The sequence below is a fragment of the Odocoileus virginianus genome, chromosome 22, assembly GCF_023699985.2.
Source record: "Odocoileus virginianus isolate 20LAN1187 ecotype Illinois chromosome 22, Ovbor_1.2, whole genome shotgun sequence".
Classification (NCBI taxonomy): domain Eukaryota; kingdom Metazoa; phylum Chordata; class Mammalia; order Artiodactyla; family Cervidae; genus Odocoileus; species Odocoileus virginianus.
Window position 1 is genome coordinate 4248835 of NC_069695.1, and position 26926 is coordinate 4275760.

Below are 26926 nucleotides of genomic sequence, written 5' to 3' on the forward strand. Positions count from 1 at the left end.
GGCATGTAGAGTCCCCCCTCACGGCGAAAAAAGGTAATAAGATGTGACAAAAAGAAAACAGGCTTCTTTTTTTCCTGCATCATAAGGATAAAAATCAAGCTAACAAGGTCACACCTGGTAGGGCCCTTCTTCATGTGATCACCAATAAAAGTTGCATTGGTCATACTCATCAAGGTGTTTGCCAAAGATATGACAGACAGGAGATGCTGCGTGGTGACGGCCCGGGACAAGCCGTAGGTCCCCTTCCCGACGCCCTCGGTGGCCGCCAGCTTCCTTCCCGCTTGGGCTTTCCCGCGGGACAGTTTACCGGATGCCTGGTTATAACCGGGAAGCATCAGGGACATGTGGCCTCCTCGCGACAAGAGGCCAAAGGACACGGTGCAGTGGGGTTTCAGCATCCCCAGGCGGCCGAGGCACACTTCGTCCAGGACCTCATTCAAGCCCCAGGCGTGGAGGCAGGACATGAACAGCTTGGCGGTGTCCATGGTCAGGTTGTACTCCAGCAAGGTCAGCGGCTTGGACCTGCCGGCCCGGTACTCGGGGTCGCCGTCCTCCCGCCTCTGCCGCGCCACGTCTTCATCCTCATCGTCCTCATCCAGGAGGCGCTCCTTTATGTTCTCGCGGATGGTTTCCTTCACTTGCTGGAAGAGCACTGCTGCCCGTTTTCCCGTCAGAAAAGAGCCCCCTTTGTCTGAACTGCCAGATGCTTTCTGCAGATTCTCTGGGGAAATAAGCGTCGTATTCGGCCTAGAGGCTTCTTCGGTCAAGAGTTGAATAATCAGCGCTTCCACATCAAAGAAGAGCACGTGTATGTCCGGGTCTGTTAGGTTTGTCTTTACTGCTTGAACCATCAGGGAGTTATGAGAATATTTAGGTAAATTTCCCTGCAACAGACATTTTGAAAAGATGGTTATAATTCAAAGTATTTCACATCATGCCTTTATTAATGAACAATACATAGTTGAAGGAATTTAGATGCTTATTAAGCTGCCTTTTTAGGTACCTATATCATTAAAAGGAACAAGGCAGCTTTGTGAATCAGCAGCACATAAAAGACATGAACTTAAAACCAGAAGAACGCCGTGCTGAAATAATTATAAAATTGTCAGTTTTTTTTAAAAAGAAATGAAATACTGTTATTGAAGCAGGGAGTCTCTCTACTCATAGAGCAGGTTAAAAATTGTTTCGATAACTTGAATGCAAATTCTACATCTGAGAATAAGCTACTACTGTTTCACCTGAAAGAAAAATCCATTCATCACAACTATTTATCCTTTTAGTTGCTGCACCAGATTCCTTTTTTACTTTACCTTCGATCTCTCCCTGTTCGCAGGTTCTTTTCAATAGAGAACATGTTCGAGCCTACTTAAGAGTCTTCAAAAGTGCTTTTGTTTGACCATGTTCCTTCTTCTATTCCTTTCCCAGTCTACTGCCCCTTTTAGCCAAATGTAAGTAAAGTAGTAGATTAATCCAATGGAAACTCTTTGGTCCCTCTCCTCATTAATATCTTTGCATATCTCTGACCGTATTCATTATTTCTGACATTGTTGATTTTGCTAAATGAGAAAGAGTATAAAAAGAGCTTCCCAGAGAATACCTTCTTGCTGAACCTTCTAATTCTGACCACTCAGTTAGATGCCCTGAACACTCATTCTTTCTCCCACAGTAGAACCATCACCTATTTGTAATGGCCCCCTAATGTCTATCACCAGCCAGACAAGCTCTTGAAGGGAGTTTCAATCCTGTATTTCCCACTGCTTTTACCTGGATGTCCCACAAAACCTTGTATTTAATATGTTCTAACCTCCACCCTCCCACTAAACCTGCTGCACCTCTCAAGTTACGGGTTGAGAATTGCTCTCCTCAGTCACCACCATCATCACCACCACCATGTCCAGACCCTTCTCTTCTCTCTTCCAAAACGGATTCACCGCCCTTTGTTTCTCCTTACTCCCTTCCAACCTCTGCCGAGCCACGAGACTCCTGAAAAGCCAATCTAATCATGTCAGTCTTCTGCCAAAAAACTGCCCCATTATCATGGGTTATTAAGAGAAATGAAAAATACAAAACTGAAAAACTAAATCAAAATATAGGTGACTATATCTGACCTCAAGAGGAGAAAGGACTTGCCACACAGACCTAAATTTCAAATTCACTACTAGAAAAATTGAAGGCAAGTAAGATAGGAATAAAAATGCGCCACAAATAAGACTGATAAAGTTACAATCTATATTAAAAAATGAGTGCCAAAATAAAAGGGAAAAATATCATAAAGGTCAAGGACAATTCACAATAAGAGAGACAAATAATCAAGGAATATAAGGGAAAAACTGACTCAAACTAGCTGTCAAGATACCATTTATAAAATTAACAAACAGTAAACACAAAAAAATTACTTAGCCAGGAGTACAATGAAAGTCAAACCCACACACTGCAGGCAGGACTTTCAATAGCAGCCCTTTCAGAAGAGTAGGTGTGTGTGAGCCCTGAAGACTGTTTGATCAGTACATTTATTTCTAGAACCCTATCCTAAATAGTCAGAAATACAAAGATTTATGTGCAAAGATGTTTGGTGAAATAGTACCCACTATTTTAGGTTGAAAACCACCTAAATAATCTAACAATAAGGAAATAAACAGTTTAAGTATAATCATATAATAAATTCTGTAATCACTACAAATCATGCTTCCTTGGCACATTTAATCACATGGCAAAGTGCCTGTATTCCAATTTTAAGTGAGATAAGATTACACATGAGCACACACGTACACACACACACACACACACACACACACACACACTATACAACAGATTTAAAATTCTGATTTCATTTATTTAATGCCCAAGTATGTATCTGAGCATGGTGAGAAACACTGGAAAGAAATACATGAAAATGTTCCTATTACTTTTGGTGACGCAATCATATCAGATCTACATTTTCTTATTTCTATATATTTCTTACATTGTCTATAATCAATATGTATTTTCATAATTAGAAAATACAGTTCTTGGATAAAATGCTAAATCCCTCAGCACAACATTCAAGATCCATTACAACTCGATGCCAAGTACTTTCCTCCTTTAACAGACAGGTTCCAGTGCCATAACCACACTCCCTCAACCACTGATCCCCTTCTTTCTTTACCCGAAATACTCTTCTTCACTCCACTCCAGCCCCTTCTCTTCCATCAAGATCCTGATTCTCCCACGGAAAGTTAATCCACAGCGAACCCAGTTCCCATAAGATTTTTTATACACATCACAAACCTGTATGCCTTGGCTGTATTTATATAATTAGCTATTTTATGTATTTACATGTTCCTATTCTCTATAGGAACTATGTCTTACTCATCGTGTGCAATCCCATGCCTATCCGAGTACCTGGCAAAATAAACAAAGGACATTATAAAAATCCTTGTAAAACTATTTTAAGTTGCTAATCAACTCTTCATCATAACATCACACTGAGTCCCTTACATGGTCTCTCTTCCATCTCAGTCCTCCTCCCACCTGACTATGTTCCTTTCCTGCTTAAGAGGCTTCAGTAGCATTTTATAACTTAGGGATAAAATCTTTGCAAAGCAAAGACTTCTTTGCAAAGCACAAAACAGCCTCTAAAATAGATGGCTGCCTATTCCTCCAATTTCATCTCTAACTACAACCCTACATCTTCCACTGAAACCAAATTAAGCCACCTGTGCCTCCAGAGCCATGTGGCCAAGGCATCTGTGCCTCTGCATGGCTCCCGCCAGGATGGGACTCCTTTCTCATCCTCACTGCTGCCACTCAGTCATACGTCCACTCACCCTTCAAGACGCAGCTCAAGGGGTTGCTCTTTCAAAACTTATTCCCAGAATTATCTCTAATTCTGCTCACTTTGTATAAACCTCTGCTCTGAACTAACACATGGTGTTTAAAGGAAGGTAGAAAATAAATATCATTTCCATACTATAGCTTAAGAACCTAAGGTGCATAAGTAGTATGATAAATTTCCACTACACAAAATATGAAGTAAAAAAAAAAAAAAAGCAAGACTCTCTGAATTCCATCCCAGTATTTCATTCACTTGTGCCGCATTCATCTATGTTCACGCAAGGCACTAAGGATACAGACAAATAGGATGATTTTCTGGCTACGGAACCCGAAACTAACAATCAGCCACATGACTGCGCGGTATGAATGGCGCTGCAGACAAAGGACACTGCAAGGCAAGATGAGAAAAACCAAGGACCGAGCCCCCGCGGGTGATCGGGGGCTCCCCACCGAAGGGCCGAGGTGAACCGCGGAAGGCAGAAAGGTGAGACGGGGTGAGGCAGCAGGCAGCTCCGGACGGGCGCTGCGGTCGGTGAGCAAGGCAAAGCGCGCGAGGCGCGCTCGCTGAGAGCAGGGGGCCACACCGGGGCTCCGGAGCCTAAAGCAGTGCCTCCCTGAGACCGTCAGGGGCGCTCGCTGAAGCACAGGTTCCGGGCGATGTCAGACCACGCCTCTTGGAATGGACCAGAATCTGCCTACTAAAAACCCGAGATGACTTTACGGTCAAGCAGGAGAAAAAGAGGAAGAGAAAGTGAAGTCACTCTGTCGTGTCCCACTCTTTGCGACCCCATGGACTGTAGCCCACCAGGCTCCTCCATCCACGGGATTTTCCAGGCAAGAGGACCGGAGTGGGTTGCCATTTCCTTCTCCAGGGGATCGTCCCGATCCAGGGAGCAAATGCGGGTCTCCCGCATCGCAAGCACACACGTGACTATGTGAGCCAGCAGAGAAGTCGGAAGCATGAGAACTATTATCTGAAGACTTTAATAAGGTGAGCAACACGGTCAAATTTAATGTTCTAACTATTCACCTACCAGCAGTGTTGGCTGAAGAGAACAGATCAGGTCATGAATACAAGCTTGAGAGAAACAGAAGCCGCCCAGATGAGCGGAGAGAGAATATACGCAACAGCGCCAGGAACAGGAAGATGGGCTGGGGTGACAGATGCATATGCTACCGCTCTTATTTCTTGCACCACTTTTGTATTTGCTTTTTCAAGCACTGACTGTGTAACGTCAAACACTGTGCTTAATGCTGTGCGCCTGCTGACACTAACTGGACTGAATGAGACATTAAATTATATAATAAAAACATTACACCTGATGGATCATTAACATCAGAACTGTTAACGAGAGCTAACACACGCCGAGCCGCTGCCATGACCTGGGCGCTGTGCTGGCCTTAGGGCCGCTTACGTCACAGCAAATGCATTTTATATCAATATTAGGTAGACAGACGTGGCACGAGGTTTGAGGGAATAACAACATTAGGTAAAACACGGTACTTCAGTAAATACTGTCTTTCCAGTTAACAAAATCTACAAAATTAGTTTACGAGAAAGAGAAACCATTACTACCAAAGAGTTAAAAATAAAAAAATCAAGCATGTTCGGTAATTACTGAAGCAGCAAGAGTCTCCTGAAGGAAACAGACCCGCCATAATGAGGACACAGGTCGTCCTGGAGGCCCCCTCCTCTGATGCCAGCCACACGCGCCCCTCTCGGCACGCAGGGCCTGCCCAGGGGCCGCCTTGCTCCGGCAGGGCTGCCGGCAGGCCGCCGGTGCGCTCAGACGGCTGGGGGGCCATCTGCGTCCGGCACCCTGGGACCCGGGCGTGACTGGTGCGGCTCCTCTCCTCAACTCTCGGTCTTACTGATTGTGTCACTGTGGCAAAAATGGAATCTAACGGCAATCCACAGTCAGAGAAAGAGAGGGAGGAGACAAAGACGGCAAACAGCAGTGAAAGCAGACGAGACGGAGGGAAAACAGGAGGGGAGGAGAACAGAGAAAGGCTCCAGCCCGCGTCCTGTAGATGAACTACTTCTAACACCCCCAAGTCCCACGTGTGACCTGGAATGCCGGACCGTGGATTTCACTGACTAGCAAAGTCTTCTTACAACAAAATATAGACACCAGCAAAGTTGTGAGGGTAAGATTTTAGCTACATGTACACACTGCTATCCCTCATAGCTCAGTCGATAAAGAATCTGCCTGCAATGCAGGAGAGCCGGGTTCGATTCCTGGGTCAGGAAGATCCCCTGGAGAAGGCAATGGCAACCCACTCCAGTATTCTTGCCTGGAGAGTCCCGTGGACGGAGGAGCCTGGCGGGCTACAGTCCACAGATCGTGAGAGTTGGACACAACTTAGCGACTAAACCACCACTACCACACACTGCTCTACTTAAAACAGACAGCCAACAAGGACTTACTATATAGAAGAGAGAACTCCGCTCAACCTTGCCTGGCAGCCTGGATGAGAGGCATGTCTGGGGGAGAATGGATACATGTGTTTCTATGGCACAATCCCTCTACTGTTCATCTAAAACTATCTCAACATTGTTAATTGGCTGTAGTCTAATACAAAATAAAAAGTTTCTTAAAAAAAAAATCAGCTACATGCATGAGGATGGCAGAGTTGATCACTGGCATGTCTGATATCCAGTATATTACACTATGATTAGTTAAAGAAAAATAAACAAAAACATCTACCAAACTCCAAGGACCTCTTGACTTGATCATAAGATATACAACATATAGAGCCAACTAACTCATTCAATCATCTTATATTCCTCACAATTTCAAGTACAGGCCAACTGGTCCTGGAAATTCTTTAACAGGAATGTTAGTATGTTTGCTCTGTCACCTTTATTAAAGAACATCTGAAATGTGTGCTCACAAACTCATTTTTGCATTATCATGGAGGAAGATTAAATTCAACTCAGCAAATATTTGTGGAATGCCCATTTTCTACAATATGCTTGAAAGGAAAAAAAAGCCTCTGTACTTACGGCAATAATGTTAAAACTTACTTGAAAAAGGCCAACAGAAAAGCTAAATCATAAGGAATATACAAATGAAATAGTCTTGGTAGTAAAACCTAATGTTAAATGCAAAACACGCATACATGTACAAAGCTAGTTAGATATATTTGACATGTTATTGTAAGTTCTAACTTTGTCTTCTGTATATAGGAAAATACAGATTTAGTCATTTCAGATAAACAAGGAACTTGACTTAAAATATTACAGAAACGCAAAAATAAGAAAAAATTATTGGGTTGCTTGGTCATCACTGGAAGTGAACCTGTGGCAATCACATGAAGCTTTAGCAGCTGCTGAAACTGTCTCAAGCGAAACCCAAGCAAAGTGACGGAACTGTGACCACGGGATCAATCTGTATCCAACCGTAGGTATTCTTCAGCACACGCGCACACACGCACAGTGCAAAGCAGAGCCCCAGCAACAATAACAGACAGAACCACACCAGCTATCTCACAATCCGCAGGGAAGAGGACGCTGTTTCACCCTGTCTACAGTGTCTAATATTATATATTTGAATATATGCCAGGTTAAGTCATGTCTGCTGAAACACCGGATAACTTTGTCCCCTACACCAATGACATAATGATCCTCTAGCCCTATTTCATCTCACCCAATGACTAAGAGACAATTAAAACACTGGCAGTCATTTAACTTTCACACCACTCACTTCAGCAGTCCCAGTTTAAAAGCTTACTTATTTCTGAACTGTTTTTTAATGTCATGATTTTTGAGACAATTTTTAAAGTTACCTGGTAAAATAATTCACTGTTTTTCCTGAAAGGGTCCTGAGTTCAACCTATAATCATAATATCAAACAGTTCAGATTTCTACCTAAACATTAACTTGATTTATGAAGTTAGTATTAAACATCAGCTGATTTTGATGGTAAAGTGGAAAGAAGTGGATGATTTTTTAAAAAATTTTAAATCTCCTTTGAAACCAGAGATGAAGGATACTAATAAGACTAGAAATGTTATCTAACATACACATACACACATGCCTCTACAAATACTGAGTTCTAAAATAGAATATGATAAGATATGTATTAAAAATATTATTTTATAAAATAACTACATTGATATCATTTATAATGTCTGCTGTAAATAATTTTTAATTTCCTAGGTATGGAGTACCAGTTTACTATTTAAGAATAAATTGGTAAGAAAAATAAATAAATAATTTTATTCTTGATTATGGATAGAATATTTTATTGAATAAGGACCTTTAAAAGAACTTCTGAAATCTGATGCATAATGTTGAATACAAAAGTTTCAACAAATAAAAACACAATGATGTCTCAATGTACTTTTAAAACATTCTAAAATTCAGTGAGGAGGAAAATCCAACCATCTGCTATTTTAAAAAGTAGACTTTTAATGTTAATGATTTTAAGGATTAGGGAAAGAGAAGGAAGGCAGGGAATAAGGAAGACAAGGAGGGAAGAAGGAAACAAAATATTAACGACCAAGAAACTGCGTCAAGACTGAGATGGAGATTTGGTGCCCTCTGCTGTCCTGTTGCTGTTACTGCACTCTAACAGTTAGGAAAACAGAAAGATGCGCTTTCCCTCAGAATCCTGTTTTAAGTTGGAATTAGACAATATACTTATTCTAAATATTTGGTTTTGGATAGAATGGGATTTTGTGACTAGGCATGAATTACAAGATACTCATTAGATGATGTTATTTCACTTCCTTTCATGTGTTTTCATTAACAGGTATATTAATAAGCATAAACCAAAAAGAGAGATTTTAGTTATTGAGGGGTTTTAAGGTTTCATGTCTGTGTGTGTGTGTGTGTGTGCGCTCAGTCATGTTGGACTCTGTGTGACCCCCATGGACTGCAGCCCACCAGGCTCCTCGGTCCATGAGATTCTCCAGGCAAGAACACTGGAGTGGGTTCCCATTTCCTCCTCCAGGGGATCTTCCCGACCCAGGGGTCAAACCAGAGTCTCCTGAGCTGCAGACAGATTCTTTTACCATCGGAGTTACCGGGGAGGCACCGGGGTTTATACTGTACTATAATTCATGTCCTATGACATAAATAAAATGCAAATTACTCACAAGTTAGTTGTAAGTGTTAAATAAAGTTTCCTTTTATAAAGAAACTATCTTCTCAAGATATTTCTACAGGTCATGTCTTACAAGATAATACTGGAATAATAGTAACAGCCAAATGACATTAACATAGTGAGACATTGCAAGATCAATACGCTAACTTTCCACAACACTAGCACGAAGGAGAATGACTTGCAACTCTTCCCAAAGGGCCAAGGGACCAGGTAACACGACCTGGAGCCCCAAAGGCGGGGCCCCTGCTCCTCCTGCTTCTCTGTTAGACAGATCTTTCTATGAATCACTCGACATCTCCAGCATTAATTCTTCTATTTCACAAATAAAAGAAAGACTACTTACTTCAGGGAGCTGTTGTCAACAGCTAATAGATAAAACAAGCAATGTTTCTCATGCTAGGAAAACAGAGACAATAAGATCCAGCTTATTTTAGTCAATATTGCAAATGAATATGTTGAAGACACATGTGAAAGTTTAAAGCACTAAAGGAAAGAAACAGTTTTAAGGAAAGGAACTGTGTTTGAAGGGCTTCTATTTTGCATACAAAACTCAACACATTAGTGAAAGAATGGAAATATAATGAGATTCTGGGTAGCTGAGGTGAAGAGAAAAGATAGGACTGACTGCTGACGAAATGAAAAGGGAAAGAGAAAGCCTCCCTGACTGCCCCTGGGTCACCACGGCGAGGAACCTGACTTCAGCAAGACTCACACGTTGGCTCCCACGCCTCTGCCCAGCCGCATCCCGCTTTCTGTGAGCCCGTGGACCACAGCCCTCCAGGCTCCTCTGTTCATGGGGTTCTCCAGGCAAGAACACTGGATGCCCCCTCCAGGGCATCTTCCCGATGCAGGGATCAAACCTGTGTCTCCTGCATCAGCATTTGGATTCCTCACCACGGCGCCAGCCGGGCGTCGACCCTCTTCTCCACCACTGGTCTCAGCACGCGCTGCCTCTGGCCCGATTACTGCCCTGCCCACATCTGCACGCGCCACTTTCTACGCCTGGGATGTTCCTGCCCATGCTTCTTTCAGATGTCGAGCCTCTAGGCAAACGACCCTTCAGAAAAGCCTTCCCAGCAACCCTGCAGGGCGGCTGGTCTCCTTGGGCTCTGTTGCACCAGGCTCCCACCGTCTAGACGAAAGCTCACCCCAGTGGTCCGACCGCTTGCCCCCCACACTGGAGCACGAAGTCCTCCGGGCCGGTGACTAACACACTTTCCACTGTTCTCGTCTGGGGCCCTCCTAGCATCTGCGCTCAACACCGGCCAAATGAATGCGATCAATCAATCAATCAATCAGAAGTATCAAACAAATGTGTGCTGATCCCTGCTGAGATCAATGTTTGCAAACACGCTGCTCATTTAACTTCGTTATGACATTACACCACCACACACACACACACACACACACACACACACACACACACACACACACTTTAAAGCTAAAAACAATGGCAGCTCAGAGGTCAGTCGGTCACACTGGTTTCACAGCTTGTCAGTAGTCAGGATGCGGCAGGAAGCTCAGGCCCTCCTGTATCTACTTGACCTTTGATTCTAGACATCAAGAGTTCTCAGTGTCCCTTCTGCAGAGACTCGGGAGATGGAGGGCTGCGAGATGCGGGAAAAGGTGAACCCACCCGACATTAATCAACCTTCAAGTACTGGCTTACTCACTATAACGCAGTGGGCACTGCTGGGCGCTGGAAACACAAGAAAAAGCAAATGGTCCTTTGAGGAGCTTAGTCAGATAGAAAGTGGTGGATCTCAGCCAGGGGCGGTTCCCCCCCACAGCCCCAGCGGACACTGGCAATGTCTGCAGACACCTTCGTGAGTCACAATCTGGAGAGGGTGCTGGTGGCATGGGGCGGGCGGAGGCCAGGGTGCCAAGAAACGTGCACTGCACAGGGCGGTCCCGAGAAGAGAGCCCTGCACCCAACCTCCAGTGGAGCCAAGACAAGAGACCCCGATACACAGACACAGCAGGGCAAACAAGTGCATCGCCCGCTTCCCTGTGTCGGCACGACAGTGAGCACCGGGCCAGAAACAAGCCAAGCGCCAGAGCATCTGAGAAGCCTCCACTGACTCTGCCAAACGTAGCGGCATCACCGGAAAGCCTTCAGCACCTCTACGCAAGTCGTGGTCGTAAGACCGAGGCGCCTGAGACGGGCGGGAGCAGCCGGGCGCGGGCCTTGGGGCGGGGTGGGTGATGGAACAAGGCCGCTCCACATGCCGTGAAGAGCGGAGACAGCTGACCCCCGAAAAACTCGGAGGTTGGGGGCATCCACCCATCCGCGCAGTCAAAACTCCATGTGTAATTTACAGTCAGCCCTCTAATAACCACAGTCCCTCTTATCCACAAATTCAACCACTTCTGGACTGTATAGTACTGTAGTGTTTACCATTAACAAAAACTCCAAATGGACCCGCAGAGCTCAAACCCCTGTTGTTCAAGGGTCAACTGTACTACATTTACTGAAATACAGGTGAAAAGACTGGGAGCCAATTTACATTAGATTGTGAAAACCTAAAATCCTGATTTATGACTGTGACTCCCCTCCTTTGTCTTTTTCCTACCTCTTCCTCTAAACCCATCTACTCCCCAGAGAAAACATGACTTTCACCAAGGCTGATCGCTGCTAGGTGACGGAGGTATGACTGTGACTAAGGAAAACAGGTATCCTGACACAAACGAAGAAGAGAGAGATGTGTGGAAGAAGAATGGAAAGTTCTCTGAATGTACAGGCATCCTCAGAGACACTGTGGGTTAGCTTCCAGACCACCGCAATAAAGCGAGTAATATCACAATACAGTGAGTCACGTGAACTTTTCAGTTTCCTGGTGCACACGCACGTTATGTTTCAACTACACTGTAGTTTAATAGCATTGTGTCTAAAAAAACGCACCTACCAAACTAAAAACACCTTATCGCTAAACAAAACTAAAAAAAAAAACACCAAAAACCTGTTAACCATCACCTGAGCCCTCAGGAAGTTGTCTATTTGACGGTGGAGGGTCTGCCTCAATGCTGATGGTCACTGACGTTACCACAGTGATGGCTGCTGAAGGCTGGGGTGGCTGTGACTATTTCCTAAAATAAGACGACACGGTTTGCCGCATCAATGCACTCTTCCTCTCATTAATGACCACTCTGTAGCAGGTAACGCCGTTTGACAGCATTTTACCCACAGAACTTCTTTCCAAATTGGGAGGCGATCTTCTCCAAACTCTGCTGCTGCTTTATCAACCGAGCTTTGTCCCAGTTTAAATCCTTCGTTGTCCTTGTGAAAATCTCCAGAGCATCTTCACCAGCAGCAGAGTCCGTCTGAAGAAGCCACTTCTCGTCCACACGCGTTTCATCGCGAGGCGGCGGTAGCTCACTCACGCCTTCGGGCTCCATTCCTAACTCTTGCTCTCCTGGCATTTCCACCACACCTGCAGTTCCCTCCTCCACTGAAGTCTAGAATTCCTCAAAGGCACCCGTGAGGGCTGGAGTCGACCTCTTCCAAGCTCCTGTTACGGCTGATATTTTGAGTTCTTCTGGTGAGTCACAAATGTCCTATGGCATCTGGAACGTGAAGTATTTTCAGAGGTTTTCAATTTACCCTGCCCAGATCCATCAGAGGAATCATCACCAAACACGCCAAATATAACAGCTACAGCTTTACAAAATGTATTTCTTAAATAATGAGATTTACAAGTTGCAACTACCCCCTTGGTCCAAGAGCTGCAGAATGGATGCTGTGTTAACAGGCACGAAAACAGTGTGAGTCTCATTGTAAATCTCCATCAGCGCTCTTAGGCAGCCACCAGGTGCGCTGTCAACGAGCAGTCGGCTTTAGAAAGGCACTTTTTCACTCTGGGCCACAGGGCCTCAGTGGCTGTTCAGTCACTCGGTCGTGCCCGACTCTGCGACCCCACGGGCTACAGCACACCAGGCCTCCCTGTCCTTCACCACCTCTCAGAGCTTGCTCACACTCCTGTCCATTGAGTCGGTGATGCCATCCAACCATCTCATCCTCTGTCGTCTGCTTCTCCTCCCGCCTTCAATCTTTCCCAGCATCAGGGTCTTTTCCAGTGAGTCAGCTCTTCACATCGGGTGGCCGAAGTGTTATCTCACCGCTGGGCCTGAAACACTCAGCAAACCCCGCTGTGGACAGAGATGCTTTGCTGTCCCGTTCGCCGAGCCCAGGCAGAGGAGACTCACCTTGCTTCTTCAGGGCCCTGGGGTTTTCAGAATGATAAACGGGCACCGGCTTCCACTTCGAGTCACTGGCTGCATTAGCCCCTATCCAGACAGTCAGTCTGTCTCGGCACTTTTGTAGCCAGGCCCTAAGTTCTTCTCTCCAGCTATGAAAGCCCTAGATGGCATCTTCCTGCAGAAGGAGGCTGTTTCATCTGTGCTGGAAACCCGTCGGTCACTGTAGCCACCTCCATCAGTGGCCGGGGCTGGACCTTCCAGGCACGTTCTGCAGCCTCTGCATCAGCATTGCACCTTCATGGTACAGAGGTGGTGTCTTCCCTTGAAACTCAGATTTTTCCTCCCCCAAGTCAGAGCCAACTGCCTTCCCTCTGCCTTGAAATCTGCCATCTTCCAGTCCCATGTGGAACCCAGCATCACTGGCTGTCTCCTCCCGATCCTGATCATGAAACTGCCTCTCTCCCCTGGCTCTGTACCCTTAATCCGCACTCGAACCTATTTCCAAGACTGTGTTCCTCTCTGGCTATTATCTTTCTCCTCCCTTTATCCTGCAAACTTTTCAAAAGTGTTCTGCACTATTTCTATTTCCACACTTCCCATTCAGTCCTTGAAGTGAATTTAAAGTCATTCAGTCGTGTCTGACTCTGTGCGACTCCATGGACTACAGCCCACCAGCTCCTCTGTCCATGGGATTCTGCAGGCAAGAACACTGGAATGGGTAGCCTTTCCCTTCTCCAGGGAATCTTCCCAGTCCAGGTATCGAACCGGGGTCTCCACATTGCAGATGGATGCTTCACCAGCTGAGCCACCGGGGAAGGCCAAGAATGCTGAAGTGAATAGCCTATCTCTTCTCTGGCGGATCTTCCTGACCCGGGAATGGAACCTGGGTCTCCCGCACTGCAGGTGATTCTTTACCATCTGAGCCAGCAGGGAAGCCCATTCACTCCTTAACCCACCACAGTCCAGCTTCTGGCCCACACATCCTGGGAGGACCCACCACAGCCCAACTTCTGGCCCACACATCCTGGGAGGACCAACCACAGCCCAGCTTCTGGCCCACACATCCTGGGAGGACCCATCACAGTCCAGCTTCTGGCCCACACATCCTGGGAGGACCCACCACAGTCCAGCTTCTGGCCCACACATCCTGGGAGGACCCACCACAGTCCAGCTTCTGGCCCACGCATCCTGGGAGGACCCACCACAGTCCAGCTTCTGGCCCACACATCCTGGGAGGACGGTTCTGGAAAAGGACACTAAGGGAGTCATGAACACACACCTTCCAGTCCTTCTAACGGTCATCACTGACTGGGTTTGACACAGCTGATCGCTCTGCCCTTCTGGAAACACCCGACTCCCTGTCTGTAAGTCCGCATTCCTCCGGATTCTCCTCTCACCCCTTCCTCTCCCTCCCCTTCGGGTCAGGATCTTGAGTCTCTCTCAGCCCATCCGCTCTCTCTGAGGGGCCTCGTCCGCTCCTCGGTGGGCCCGGGAGATTCCTCCACCTGCATACCCACCACCACACCCTTCCCTCAAGTTTCCCCACCACCATCATACACAAAGCAACTCTGCGTCAGCCCTGCAAAACCTGAGCCTACATTCAACCTCTCACCAGAGCGAGCCCTGTCTCATCAACCAACCCGTCAGAAGACCGGAGCTGACCTCCTCACCCACTCTACCTAACAAACCACTGTGTGCTGTGCTTCGTCGCTCAGCCGTGTCCGGCTCTTTGCGACCACAGGGTCGCTGCCCGCCGGGCTCCTCTGTCCATGGGATTCTCCAGCAAGAGTACTGGAGTGGGTTGCCATGCCCTCTTCCAGGGGAGCTTCCCCAGCCAGGGATGGAACCCAGGTCCCCCGCACTGCAGGTGGATTCTTTACCAGCTGGGCCTCCGGGAAGCCCAACAGATCACGAGGCCCGGCCAAACACAGCTCACAACCATTCTTTAATTAACACTCTCCCCTACACATGCTCAGATCTGAAGTACACACTGGCTTCCACATAAAACTCCTTTTGAGGGAGGAATTCTAACGCTACTTCTTTTTCTATTAAGCTTGAAAGCTACTGAGGTGAGAGAGAATGCTTTAGTGCTTCCCAGGCACACATGGATGACTCTCCTCCCCCCACTGCCTGTGTCTCTTCGGCTGGCCCCCAGCTCCAATGAGCACACGGGTCAGTCCCCACTCCCCTCCCTGCACCTGCACCCGAGACTACCAGGACACACGCCACCCACCCACACCCCCCGGCCGACGATATTCCACTCCTTCTTCAACGCCCCCTCCTCCAAGGAGCCAGTCCTGATCACGTCAATCTAGGCCAGGTATCTGCAATACTTTCTGGGTCTCCTCAGCCTTCTCTGCACTGCATTGTATTTATCTGTTTATATTTCCTGAGGGTGAATATCATGTCTTATTCATTTGGGCTCTCAAGGGCCTAACACAGAACCTAAGAGTCAATCAAAGTTTCCTGAACTAGACTGACTCAATTATTTTCTAACAGAGGCCACAAAAGTCAAGAACTTTGAAAATATGTTGTATGGTCTAATAAAGAGCAGATTTCCCAATCATATTAGATGGGAAGAAACTACTTCTTACCCAAAGAACTAACATATTGATTCTAGTCATGAGTCTTTACGCTTCTATCAAATCACTTCAAAGCACCTTTGTCGTCGTTTAGTCATCAGTCGCATCTGACTCTGTGACCCTGTGGACTGTGGCCCACCAGGCTCCTCTGTCCACGGGATTTCCCAGGCAAGAATACTGGAGTGAGTTGCCATTTCCTTCTCCAGGGGATCTTCCCAACCCAGGGATCGAACCTGAGTCCCTTGCATTGCAGACAGACTTTTTAACAGTGAGCCAGGAGGGAAGCCCAAATAGAAAGTATGTGTCCTTTAAATTCAAAACCACACTGCTATCTTACCAGTGTGATCCAGAAAAAATATATTCACATGTGTGCTTCATCTAGTTCAAATAATACACAGGTAAGATTTTAAATGTTTAACGTGATTTGTCTTTAACTAATTCATCTCACTGAATTTTACACTTAATATCAAGAATATAGAGACTCAAGGGGATTCTGGGAAGATCACAGCAGTGATGCCAGCATAGTTACTGGGTTTTTCCAAATCCCTCCACAAAAAGGGACAGCGCAACTAGATAGCATAACTGAAACCCACTGAGAACATTTTCAACAGAACTAAGTTATGAAGTACACCCACAAGTTCCAAAATTCACGTGGATGGGAAAAGCCAGGAACAGCTACAAAGCCCAGCTGGTGTCAGACATGCTGCAGGAAGAAGGGGAAATGGACGCTCTCCCATTTGAGAGCTCTGCTGACAGATATTCATCTGAAAAATAAACCTGGAAAGAGCAGCTGGACCTGGGAGGGCCTCACCTACCTCAACAAGTGAACATGCGAGCTACAGTTGTGAGAAACGTGGGGCTGGACCATCAGAGCCCCGAGGCCCTTACAACGCGATGCCTCAGGGCGGCCTTCTAGGAAAGGATGCCCCGGTGATGAGAAACTGCTGAGAGTGTAATCAAAATGGACAGGTAACTAAAAAAAAGGCAAGGTGAAGAACAGTGCCGGGAACAGTCAGAAAGCAAGCCGCCATTTAACTGAACCACGTGAAACAACAGAAGGAGTCCTGTGAAGTTAAAAATGCTGCTTGAATTAATCATTAAAAAAATCCAGGAAAAATTATTCCACAAAGTAATATTCCAAAAAGTACTGAGATCAAATTATTGCAAGCAAAAAGAGAGTAAGATTGGGACTTCCCTGGCGATCTAGTGACTAGGATTCAATGCTTCCACTGCAGGGGACACGGGTTCGATCCCCGGTCAGAGAACTAAGATCATGCATGCCACATGGCACGGCCAAAAAAAATAAAATAAAGCTATTATTGAGAGAGAGACAGTAAGAGCAAGAAAACAGACATGTTTAAGAAGCAGACTGAAATGAATGCACTATTTCAAAACAAGCTAGAGAACATGTTTAAAATGATACTCACCATGAAGGAACACCACAAATGAGAATTAGGAAAATCAGAAATGAAATGACTGAACTCAAGAAAGAATTAAAAATAAAAGAAAACATCACTTTGACAAAGAAACCTAAACAAAAAGAAACACAAGAATAAATAAACTGATCATGCCTAAGAGAAGCAGAAGGTGGAAAGTAAAAACATATTAACAACCAAAAAGAAAAGGTTTCTCCTTTGTGGGAGGTAAGCTTTTGGTCGGGACACCTAAAAGGAGATTTGGGGTGGGCGGGACAATGTCTACACACAGGGGTAGCTGAACAAATCAATGCACTGAAAATACTGGGTGAGGTTTCTCACAGGTGAGAAGAGAGTTATAATATGCCAAGGGGGGGGCCGAGAACAAACACTGTGGTATTTGCTTAGAACTGGAGGTAATGGGGTTAATCCAAGGCATTTCATATATTTAGGAAGACAGAGGAGAAGTACTTAAAAGACGTATTTGTTTGCGTCACTGTGTATGCCTTGTAAACACGCTGCCCAGCTCTGTCTACTGAGAGAAACGCAGTGTCGTTACAGGAGCCATGAGCCTACAAAGCATCCAGATTTGGTTTCTAATCATTATCCTCCATTAAGGGGAATCACCGGTCACACAGGCACTTAATAAACTTTTCTTCTGCTACAGTGAGACATTCACTCCTTTGTTTCCTTAAGGTTCAGCTGCTTAGCTAGGTCTCCCTAACTTTATTTATTGAAATTAGAGAGCAATTAGTATAATATAAAAATTTTATCTTAATAACCACTTAGAAGAACCCAAAGCTGAATTCATGTATAAGTATATAATAGTAAATATACAATTAACATACTCATATTTTCTTTAAATATGAGATATTTTCATTAAAGTTTGGGGACAGAATGTTAAGCAAGTTTAATTGATTCTCCAAAGGTCAGACATATCATAAGAATTTTTCTAAGGCTGAAAACAGCTCACCAGAAAGGCCTGGTATCTGTACATAACGTCATTTGACTTGTCCCTGTCTGTACTGTACAAGTGCCCTTTTCACAATGAATCATAAAGTCAATTTGATCAGTACAAATTTTTTTTTACAGAATGAATTCCGCAAGCAAAAGACACAGAGTATGTTCTCAGTAGGTTATATTTGACTTCTAAATCCCATTCTATCACCTAGTTACAAAGAATACAAAGTTATTGACCTTTGCAAATATAGCCCATTCATTTTTTCAGGGTTTTGACTAATTAGACAACAGAGAGAGAAATTCAAGGTAAAATATAAATCATTCTGGCCACTTTTCAATTTCTTCAACTTCATTCTTTTTCAACATAAATAGGGTGATTCTAATTGATACAATGTGTAAGATGTGAAAAGTGAAAGTGAAGTCGCTCAGTCATATCCGACTCTTTGCCACTCCATGGGCTGTAGCCTACCAGGCTCCTCCATCCATGAGATTTTCCAGGCAAGAGTACTGGAGTGGACTGCCATTTCCTTCTCTAGCCTAAGATGTAAGGCAGCACAATGATAAGTTACACAGCGTAGACCTAGGAAATGAATTCCATGCCACAAGGGTTTTCTAGCTTCACTGATAAAATCCCATTGGCCCAAGGCATCCATCAAGATTGCCTTAACCAAGAATCAGTCTGACAAATGCTTTATGGGAAAACTTGTCAAAAAGATCACCAGATATGCCCAGACACGCTTCTTGACATATTCATTTATTCATTCCTCAAATATCACTACATGCCAGTTACGACCTCCTAGCTATTTATATTGTACAAGTCCTCTAACTCCTAACCCAGCAGAGTACCTGTTCTGAGTTTAATGACAGATTAAAAGAAAAGAGGATGACTCTACCTTCAAGGAATTATTACCACTTCCTTTTTTTCTTTTTAACAGATATCACTCTTCCTCCACTGAAAACAACTTGTTGTATTCACCACCCTCTTCTCATCATTACAGTTTTAGTAAGGCTGAACTCTCCAGCTCTGCTCTCAGCACCACGTCCTCCTCCAAGGCCCCACCGATGACTCCCTCCACCAGCAACAGGGTCCGCGAGCTCCCAAAGCATAAGCTCTGCTCAACCCTGCAGCCACTGAAGCTAACTCTGCGCTCTCCTTTTCCTCTAAAGGCAACCTTCTTCCATGCACTGCACTTCCACTTGATCTCACGGTCACTCCTAACTCACTGCACCCTGACTTCTGACCCAATTATTTCTACCAAAGAGCTCTTAATGATGAGCAATGACTTTATCAATTATTAACTCCATATGCTCTTTTTTCATTCCCCAGCCTTGGTGTTATTTCATTTCTCTAATATACTGTCAACATTTACTTCCTTTACAAGAATTTGCTTTCAATCACATGTGTAACCTAGATCACTGGAGGTTACTTGTCCAAGGTCACCAACAGGCAGGAAGTTAGAGAGATGCAGCTGGAACACAGACACACCTGTCCTCAGAACTCGGCCTCTAAACTCCTCCTCTGTTCTGCTTTTCAAAAACGAAGCAAAGGTCATTCAATTGGGGAGCTATAATCACAACCATATAATGTCATCTTCAGATGCAAGGGTCAGCAAACTATGACCCAGGGCCAAATTCAGCCCACTGTCTATCTTTGTTAACAAAACTTTATTGGGAGCTAGTCACACTCATCCATTCACGTAGGGTCTATGCCTCTCTGGGGGCTTCCCCAGTGGCTCAGAAGGTAAAGCATCCGCCTGCAAAGCAGGAGACCCAGGTTCAATTCCTGAGTCAAGAAGATCCCCTGGAGAAGGGAGTGGTTACCCACTCCAGTATTCTTGTCTGGAAATCCCATGGACAGAGGAGCATGGTGGCTACAGTTCACAGGGTCTCAAAGAGCCAGACAGGACTGAGCCACTAGCCACACACAGCTCCCTTAACGCCACTATTAAGGCGGAGTTGAATCACTGTGACAAAAGTGACATGAAGCACAAAGCCTTAATGTTTTTTTCATTATATAACCCTTTACAGAAAAAATTCTCCAATCTCTGTTCTATCCAAACGTCCTTTAGGTTCATCATTTGCAAATTTGAGGACAATAACTAACTCACCTACTTGCAGTGAGAATTAAGGAAAACAGCATTTCTCTAATAATCTAATGTCAACTGCAGTTTAATTCAGGCACTCCATTCCAACATTCATTTAGAAAACAAAATCTCATCCCTACTCTAGCTCACCATCATATTTTTTTGGACATTTTCTGCTCCCTCTACACGTACCCCGTCTCCCAACAGCAGATAGAAGAGGACACCTCCCCCATGACCATCAGCTTCAAAGCCTGTTCCATGACTTTCCTGTTTCTCTTCACAGCTCCACCACCTCGCTTTACCCAGGCCTGGAGCTCTGAAATCACCTCGTGTGTCTCAAATCTTCCCTTGCCCACGTGTGAAGTCCTGCTTGTTCACCCTCACAACAGCGTACAAGCTATCCTTTGTCTACACTGCCACCACCTAATCCTCTCCAGTCCCTGTTACCTCTCACACTTATCATCCCAAGAGCTTCACAATTCATTTCCCAAGTCAACATTTATAAGTGGCCTGCATACCAGTGTCAGACATGGCAAAATCATTCTCAAACAAATAAATATCTCCTTTTAAGTCTACTCAGTATCATGGCATGACTCATGGAGTTCCTGGCTTTGCACCCAAGTTGATTTCACGTGATGCGAATCTCTGCCTCCAAACTCACTTCCCCTAAATTCCTTGGGTATTTATCATGCTCTCCATACTGAGTTAAGAACTGGAAATAAAAGGGGGAGAAACTTAACTCCTGTTCTAAAGAAGCTCAAAATCTCATAGGGAAGGCAGTCACAAGAAACAAACCAACCAACCAACCTGGTACAAAGTGAGGCGTGTAAGGAAAGGTGTGGCTGACAGGTGTGAGTGTGCAGAGAACGCACGCATGAGCTCTGCCACGGGAGACAGAGGGGCAGGGACAGGGCTGGCCCCACTGTTTAAAGGAGGGAGACACTGAAGCAGCAGACCGGGGAGAAGAAAAGAAAGACAGGAAATAGAACAAAGGAGCTTTATCATTTTGCAACTTTTTTTCTCCGAAACAGTGTTTTATTTTTTTGGCCATGCCATGTGGCATGTGAGATCTTAATTCCCTAACCAGGGGTCGAACCCACGGCTCTGCATTGGAAGTATAAAGTCTTAACCACTGCGCTGCCAGGAAAGTACCAAAGCAGTGCGTTTAAACCCAAGGTAATTTGCCCCCACAGGGAGCATTTGGTAATATCGGAAAACATTTTTGATTGTCATGCCTGGGGGAGACAGGGTGCTATTGGCATGGGTAGAGGAAAAGTGCTTCTCAACATCCTATAATATGCAGGACAGGTCCCTACAACAAAGAATGATCCAGCTCAAAAGGTCAGTAACGCTAGGGCTGAACGACCCTGGCTTAGACAGCCACGAGAAACAGGAGCAAAGGAGGCTGTGAGCGTTGAGCTGATTGCAGGATGTTGGCCCGTACAGAGACGGCAAAGAAGGAGGACGACTTACACCTGGACAAACCTGCTCATCAAAACCAAACAGAGAGAATGCAAACCTGAAGAGAGGGCAAAGTCACTAATGAACACTCCACATGGAGAGGCTCACGAACAGGCAGAGATCCGACTGTCCAGTGAAGACCATCGACAGAAAGGGGAATGGAGAAGACGTGGGGAAGAGGCTGAAGCAGAGGCCATCAGCACCCCCTGTTACACACCATCCAATTCAGCAGACGTCCACCGTACACCCCCGACCAACACCACGGCAGAACACAGAGACGAGGCAAGCAGTCAGAACCGCTGGCTGCAAGGGTACTGGACTTCAGTCTCAGATGGAAAAACCACACTTATGGCTACCAAAGAGGAAGGGGTGGGAAAAGGAGGGGTAAACTGGGACATGAGAATTGATATATACACACTATGATATAAAATCGATAATTAATAAGGACCTACTTTATAGCACAGGGAACTCTACTCAATATAATGAAATGGGAAAAGAACCTAAAAAACAGTGGGTATATATATTCCCTTGGCTATACACTTGAAACTAATATCGTAAATCAACTATACTCCAATTAAAATTAATTTTTTAAAAAACAGCTTTTTAAATTAAAAAAAAACTTTAAATTTCTCTTTAATTTAAAAAAAAAAAAAGGTTCCTAGCTTTCAGTACGGAGAAGTGAGTAAGTATATGTGTTATTATATGGCTTCCCTGGTAGTTCAGATGATAAAGAATCTGCCTGCGATGCAGGAAATGCGGGTTCAATCCCTGTGTCGGGAAGATCGTCTGGAGAAAGGAATGGCTGCCCCCTCCAGTATTCTTGCCTGGAGAATCTCATGGACAGAGGAGCCTGGTGGGCTACAGCCCATGGGGAAGCAAAGAGTCAGACAGGACTAAGCAACTAACACACACGCGCACATACACACATTATCATAATACAAGGAGAAATATGACATATCATGAGAGGAATACACAGGGTCTTGAGTACACACACTTTTCAAAGGTTCAATACAATTCAGTTCAGTCACTCAGTCGTGTCCGACTTCTTGTGACCCCCTGGACTATAGCACACCAGGCTTCCTTCCCTGTCCACTACCAATTCCCAGAGCTTACTCAAACTCATGTCCATTGAGTCAGTGATGCCATCCAACCATCTCATCCTTTGTCATCCCCTTCTCCCACCTTTAATCTTCCCCAGCATCAGGGTCTTTTCTAAGGAGTCAGTTCTCGCATAAGGTGACCAAAATACTGGAGTTTCAGCTTCATCATCAGTCCTTCCAGTGAATATTCAGGAATGATTTCCTTTAGGGTGGACTGGCTGGATCTCCCTGCAGTCCAAGGGACTCTCAAGAGTCACAATTCAAAAGCATCAATTCTTCAGCACTCAGCTTTCTTTATAATCCAACCCTCACATCCATACATGACTACTGGAAAAACCATAGCTTTGACTAGACGGACCTTTGTTGGCAAAGTAATGTCTCTACTTTTTAATATGCTATCTAGGTTGATCATTGGAGAAGGAAATGGCAACCCACTACAGTATTCTTGCCTGGAGAATCCCATGGATAGGGGAGCCTGGTGGGCTGCAGTTCACGGGGTTGCAAAGAGTCGGACACGACTGAGCGACTTCACTTCACTTTAGGTTGATCATAGCTTTCCTTCCAAGGATTAAGTGTCTTTTAATTTCATGGCTGCAGTCACCATCTGCAGTAATTTTGGAGCCCCAAAAAATAAAGTCTCTCACTGTTCCCCATCTATTTGCCATGAAGTAATGGGACCAGATGCCATGATCTTAGTTCTCTGAATTTTGAATTTTATGCCAACTTTTTCACCCTCCTCTTTCACTTTCAACAAGAGGCTCTCTAGTTCTTCTTTGCCTTCTGCCATAAGGGTGGTGTCATCTGCATATCTGAGGTTATTGAGATTTTTCCCGGCAATCTTGATTCCAGCTTGGGCTTCATCCAGCCCGGAATTTCGCATGATATACTCTGCATATAAGTTAAATAAGCAGGTTGACAATATGCAGCCTTGATATACTCCTTCACCGATTTGGAACCAGTCCATTGTTCCATGTCCAGTTCTAACTGTTGCTTCTTGATCTGCATACAGATTTCTCAGGAGACAGGAAGGTGGTCTGATATTCCCATCTCTTGAAGAATTTCTCACAGTTTGTGATCCACACAGTCAAAGGCTTTGACATAGTCAATAAAGCAGAAGTAGATTTTTTTTTTCTGGAACTCTCGTGCTTTCTTGATGATCCAACAGACATTGGCAATTTGATCTCTGGTTCCTCTGCCTTTTCTAAATCCAGCTTGCACATCTGGAAGTTCACAGTTCATATACTGCTGAAGCCTGGCTTGGAGAATTTTGAGCATTACTTTGCTAGTATGTGAGATGAATGCAATCATGTGGTAATTTGAACATTTTGGGGCATTGCCTTTCTTTGGGATTGGAATGAAAACTGACCTTTCCCAGTCCTGGGGCCACTGCTGAGTTTTCTAGATTTGCTGGCATATTGAGTGCAGCACTTTCACAGCATCATCTTTCAGGATTTGAAATAGCTCAACTGGAATTCCATCACCTCCACTAGCTTTATTCGTAGTGATGCTTCTTAAGGCCCACTTGACTTCGCATTCCAGGATGTCTGGCTCTAGGTGAGTGATCACACCATTATGATTATCTGAGTCATGAAGATCTTTTTTGTATAGTTCTTCTGTGTATTCTTGCCACCTCTTTTTAATATCTTCTGCTTCTGATAGGTCCATACCATTTCTGCCCTTTATTGTGCCCATCTTTCCATGAAATGTTCCCTTGGATCTCTAATTTTCTTGAAGAGATCTCTAGTCTTTCCCATTCTATTGTTTTCCTCTATTTCTTTGCACTGATCACTGAGGAAGGCTTTCTTTTTTTTTTTTTTCCATTTATTTTTATTAGTTGGAGGCTAATTACTCATGCACCCAACCTGGGCTGGTGATCTGTTTCACCCTAGATAATATACATGTTTCAATGCTGTTCTCTTGAAACATCCCACCCTCGCCTTCTCCCACAGAGTCCACAAGTCTGTTCTATACATCTGAGTCTCTTTTTCTGTTTTGCATATAGGGTTATCGTTACCATCATTCTAAATTCCATATATATGTGTTAGTATACTGTAATGGTCTTTATCTTTCTGGCTTACTTCGCTCTGTATAATGGGCTCCAGTTTCATCCATCTCATTAGAACTGATTCAAATGAATTCTTTTTAATGGCTGAGTAATATTCCATGGTGTATATGTACCACAGCTTCCTCATCCATTCATCTGCTGATGGGCATCTAGGTTGCTTCCATGTCCTGGCTATTATAAACAGTGCTGCGATGAACATTGCGGTGCACGTGTCTCTTTCAGATCTGGTTTCCTCAGTGTGTATGCCCAGAAGTGGGATTGCTGGGTCACATGGCAGTTCTATTTCCAGCTTTTTAAGAAATCTCCACACTGTTTTCCATAGTGGCTGTACTAATTTGCATTCCCACCAACAGTGTAAGAGGGTTCTCTTTTCTCCACACCCTCTTCAGCATTTATTGCTTGTAGACTTTTGGATAGCAGCCATCCTGACTGGCGTATAATGGTACCTCATTGTGGTTTTGATTTGCATTTCTCTGATAATGAGTGGTGTTGAGCATCTTTTCATGTGTTTGTTAGCCATCTGTATGTCTTCCTTGGAGAAATGTCTGTTTAGTTCTTTGGCCCATTTTTTGATTGGGTCATTTATTTTTCTGGAGTTGAGCTGGAGGAGTTGCTTGTATATTTTTGAGATTAATCCTTTGTCTGTTGCTTTGTTTGCTATTATTTTCTCCCAATCTGAGGGCTGTCTTTTCACCTTGCTTATAGTTTCCTTTGTTGTGCAAAAGCTTTTAAGTTTCATTAGGTTCCATTTGTTTATTTTTGCTTTTATTTCTAAAATTCTGGGATGTGGGTCATAGAGGATCCTGCTGTGATTTATGTCGGAGAGTGTTTTGCCTATGTTCTCCTCTAGGAGTAAAGAGTAAAGTTGCAGGATATAAAATTAACACACAGAAATCTCTTGCATTCCTATACACTAACAATGAGAAAACAGAAAGAGAAATTAAGGAAACAATACCATTCCCCATTGCAACAAAAAGAATAAAATACTTAGGAGTATATCTACCTAAAGAAACAAAAGACCTATACATAGAAAACTATAAAACACTGATGAAAGAAATCAAAGAGGACACAAACAGATGGAGAAATATACCGTGTTCATGGATTGGAAGAATCAATATTGTCAAAATGGCTATAATACCCAAAGCAATCTATAGATTCAATGCAATCCCTATCAAACTACCAATGGTATTTTTCACAGAACTAGAAAAAATAATTTCACAATTTGTATGGAAATACAAAAAACCTCGAATAGCCAAAGTAATCCTGAGAAAGAAGAATGGAACTGGAGGAATCAATCTGCCTGACTTCAGACTATACTACAAAGCCACAGTCATCAAGACAGTACGGTACTGGCACAAAGACAGAAATATAGATCAATGGAACAGAATAGAAAGCCCAGAGATAAATCCACGAACCTATGGTCACCTTATCTTCGACAAAGGAGGCAAGGATATACAATGGAAAAAAGACCACCTCTTTAACAAGTGGTGCTGGGAAAACTGGTCAACCACCTGTAAAAGAATGAAACTAGAACACTTTCTAACACCATACACAAAAATAAACTCAAAATGGATTAAAGATCTAAATGTAAGACCAGAAACTATAAAACTCCTAGAGGAAGGCTTTCTTATCTCTCCTTGCTATACTTTGGAACTCTGAATTCAAATGGGTATACCTTGCCTTTTCTCCTTTGCCTTTAGCATCTCTTCTTTTCTCAGCTATTTGTAAGGCCACCTCAGACAACCATACTGCCTTTTTGCATTTCTTTTTCTTGGGGATGGTCTTGATCCCTATCTCCTGTACAATGTCACGAACCTCTGTCCATAGTTTTTCAGGCACTCTTGTCTATCAGATCTAATCCCTTGAATCTATTTGTCACTTCCACTGTATAATCGTAAGGGATTTGATTTAGGTCATACCTGAATGGTCTGGTGGTTTTCCCTACTTTCTTCAATTTAAGTCTGAATTTGACAATAAGGAGTTCATGATCTGAGCCAAAGTCATCTCCTGGTCATGTTTTTGCTGACTCTATAGAGCTTCTCCATCTTTGGCTGCAAAGAATATAATCAATCTGATTTCAGTGTTGACCATCTGGTGATGTCCATGTGTAGAGTCTTCTCTTGTGTTCTTGGAGGAGG

At 44.3% G+C, this 26926-nt stretch overlaps 1 protein-coding gene across 3 annotated transcripts in view; it reads right to left on the reverse strand.

The window, feature by feature from the left end:
- The window catches only part of WDR7 (WD repeat domain 7), a 341751-nt gene that overhangs the window by 236586 nt on the left and 78239 nt on the right, over window positions 1-26926 (reverse strand). For all 3 annotated transcript variants that reach the window (XM_070452478.1, XM_070452477.1, XM_070452479.1), the window contains exon 15: window positions 115-884. In XM_070452478.1, coding sequence (XP_070308579.1) covers window positions 115-884 — 770 coding nt within the window. The remainder of the gene's footprint in view (window positions 1-114; window positions 885-26926) is intronic.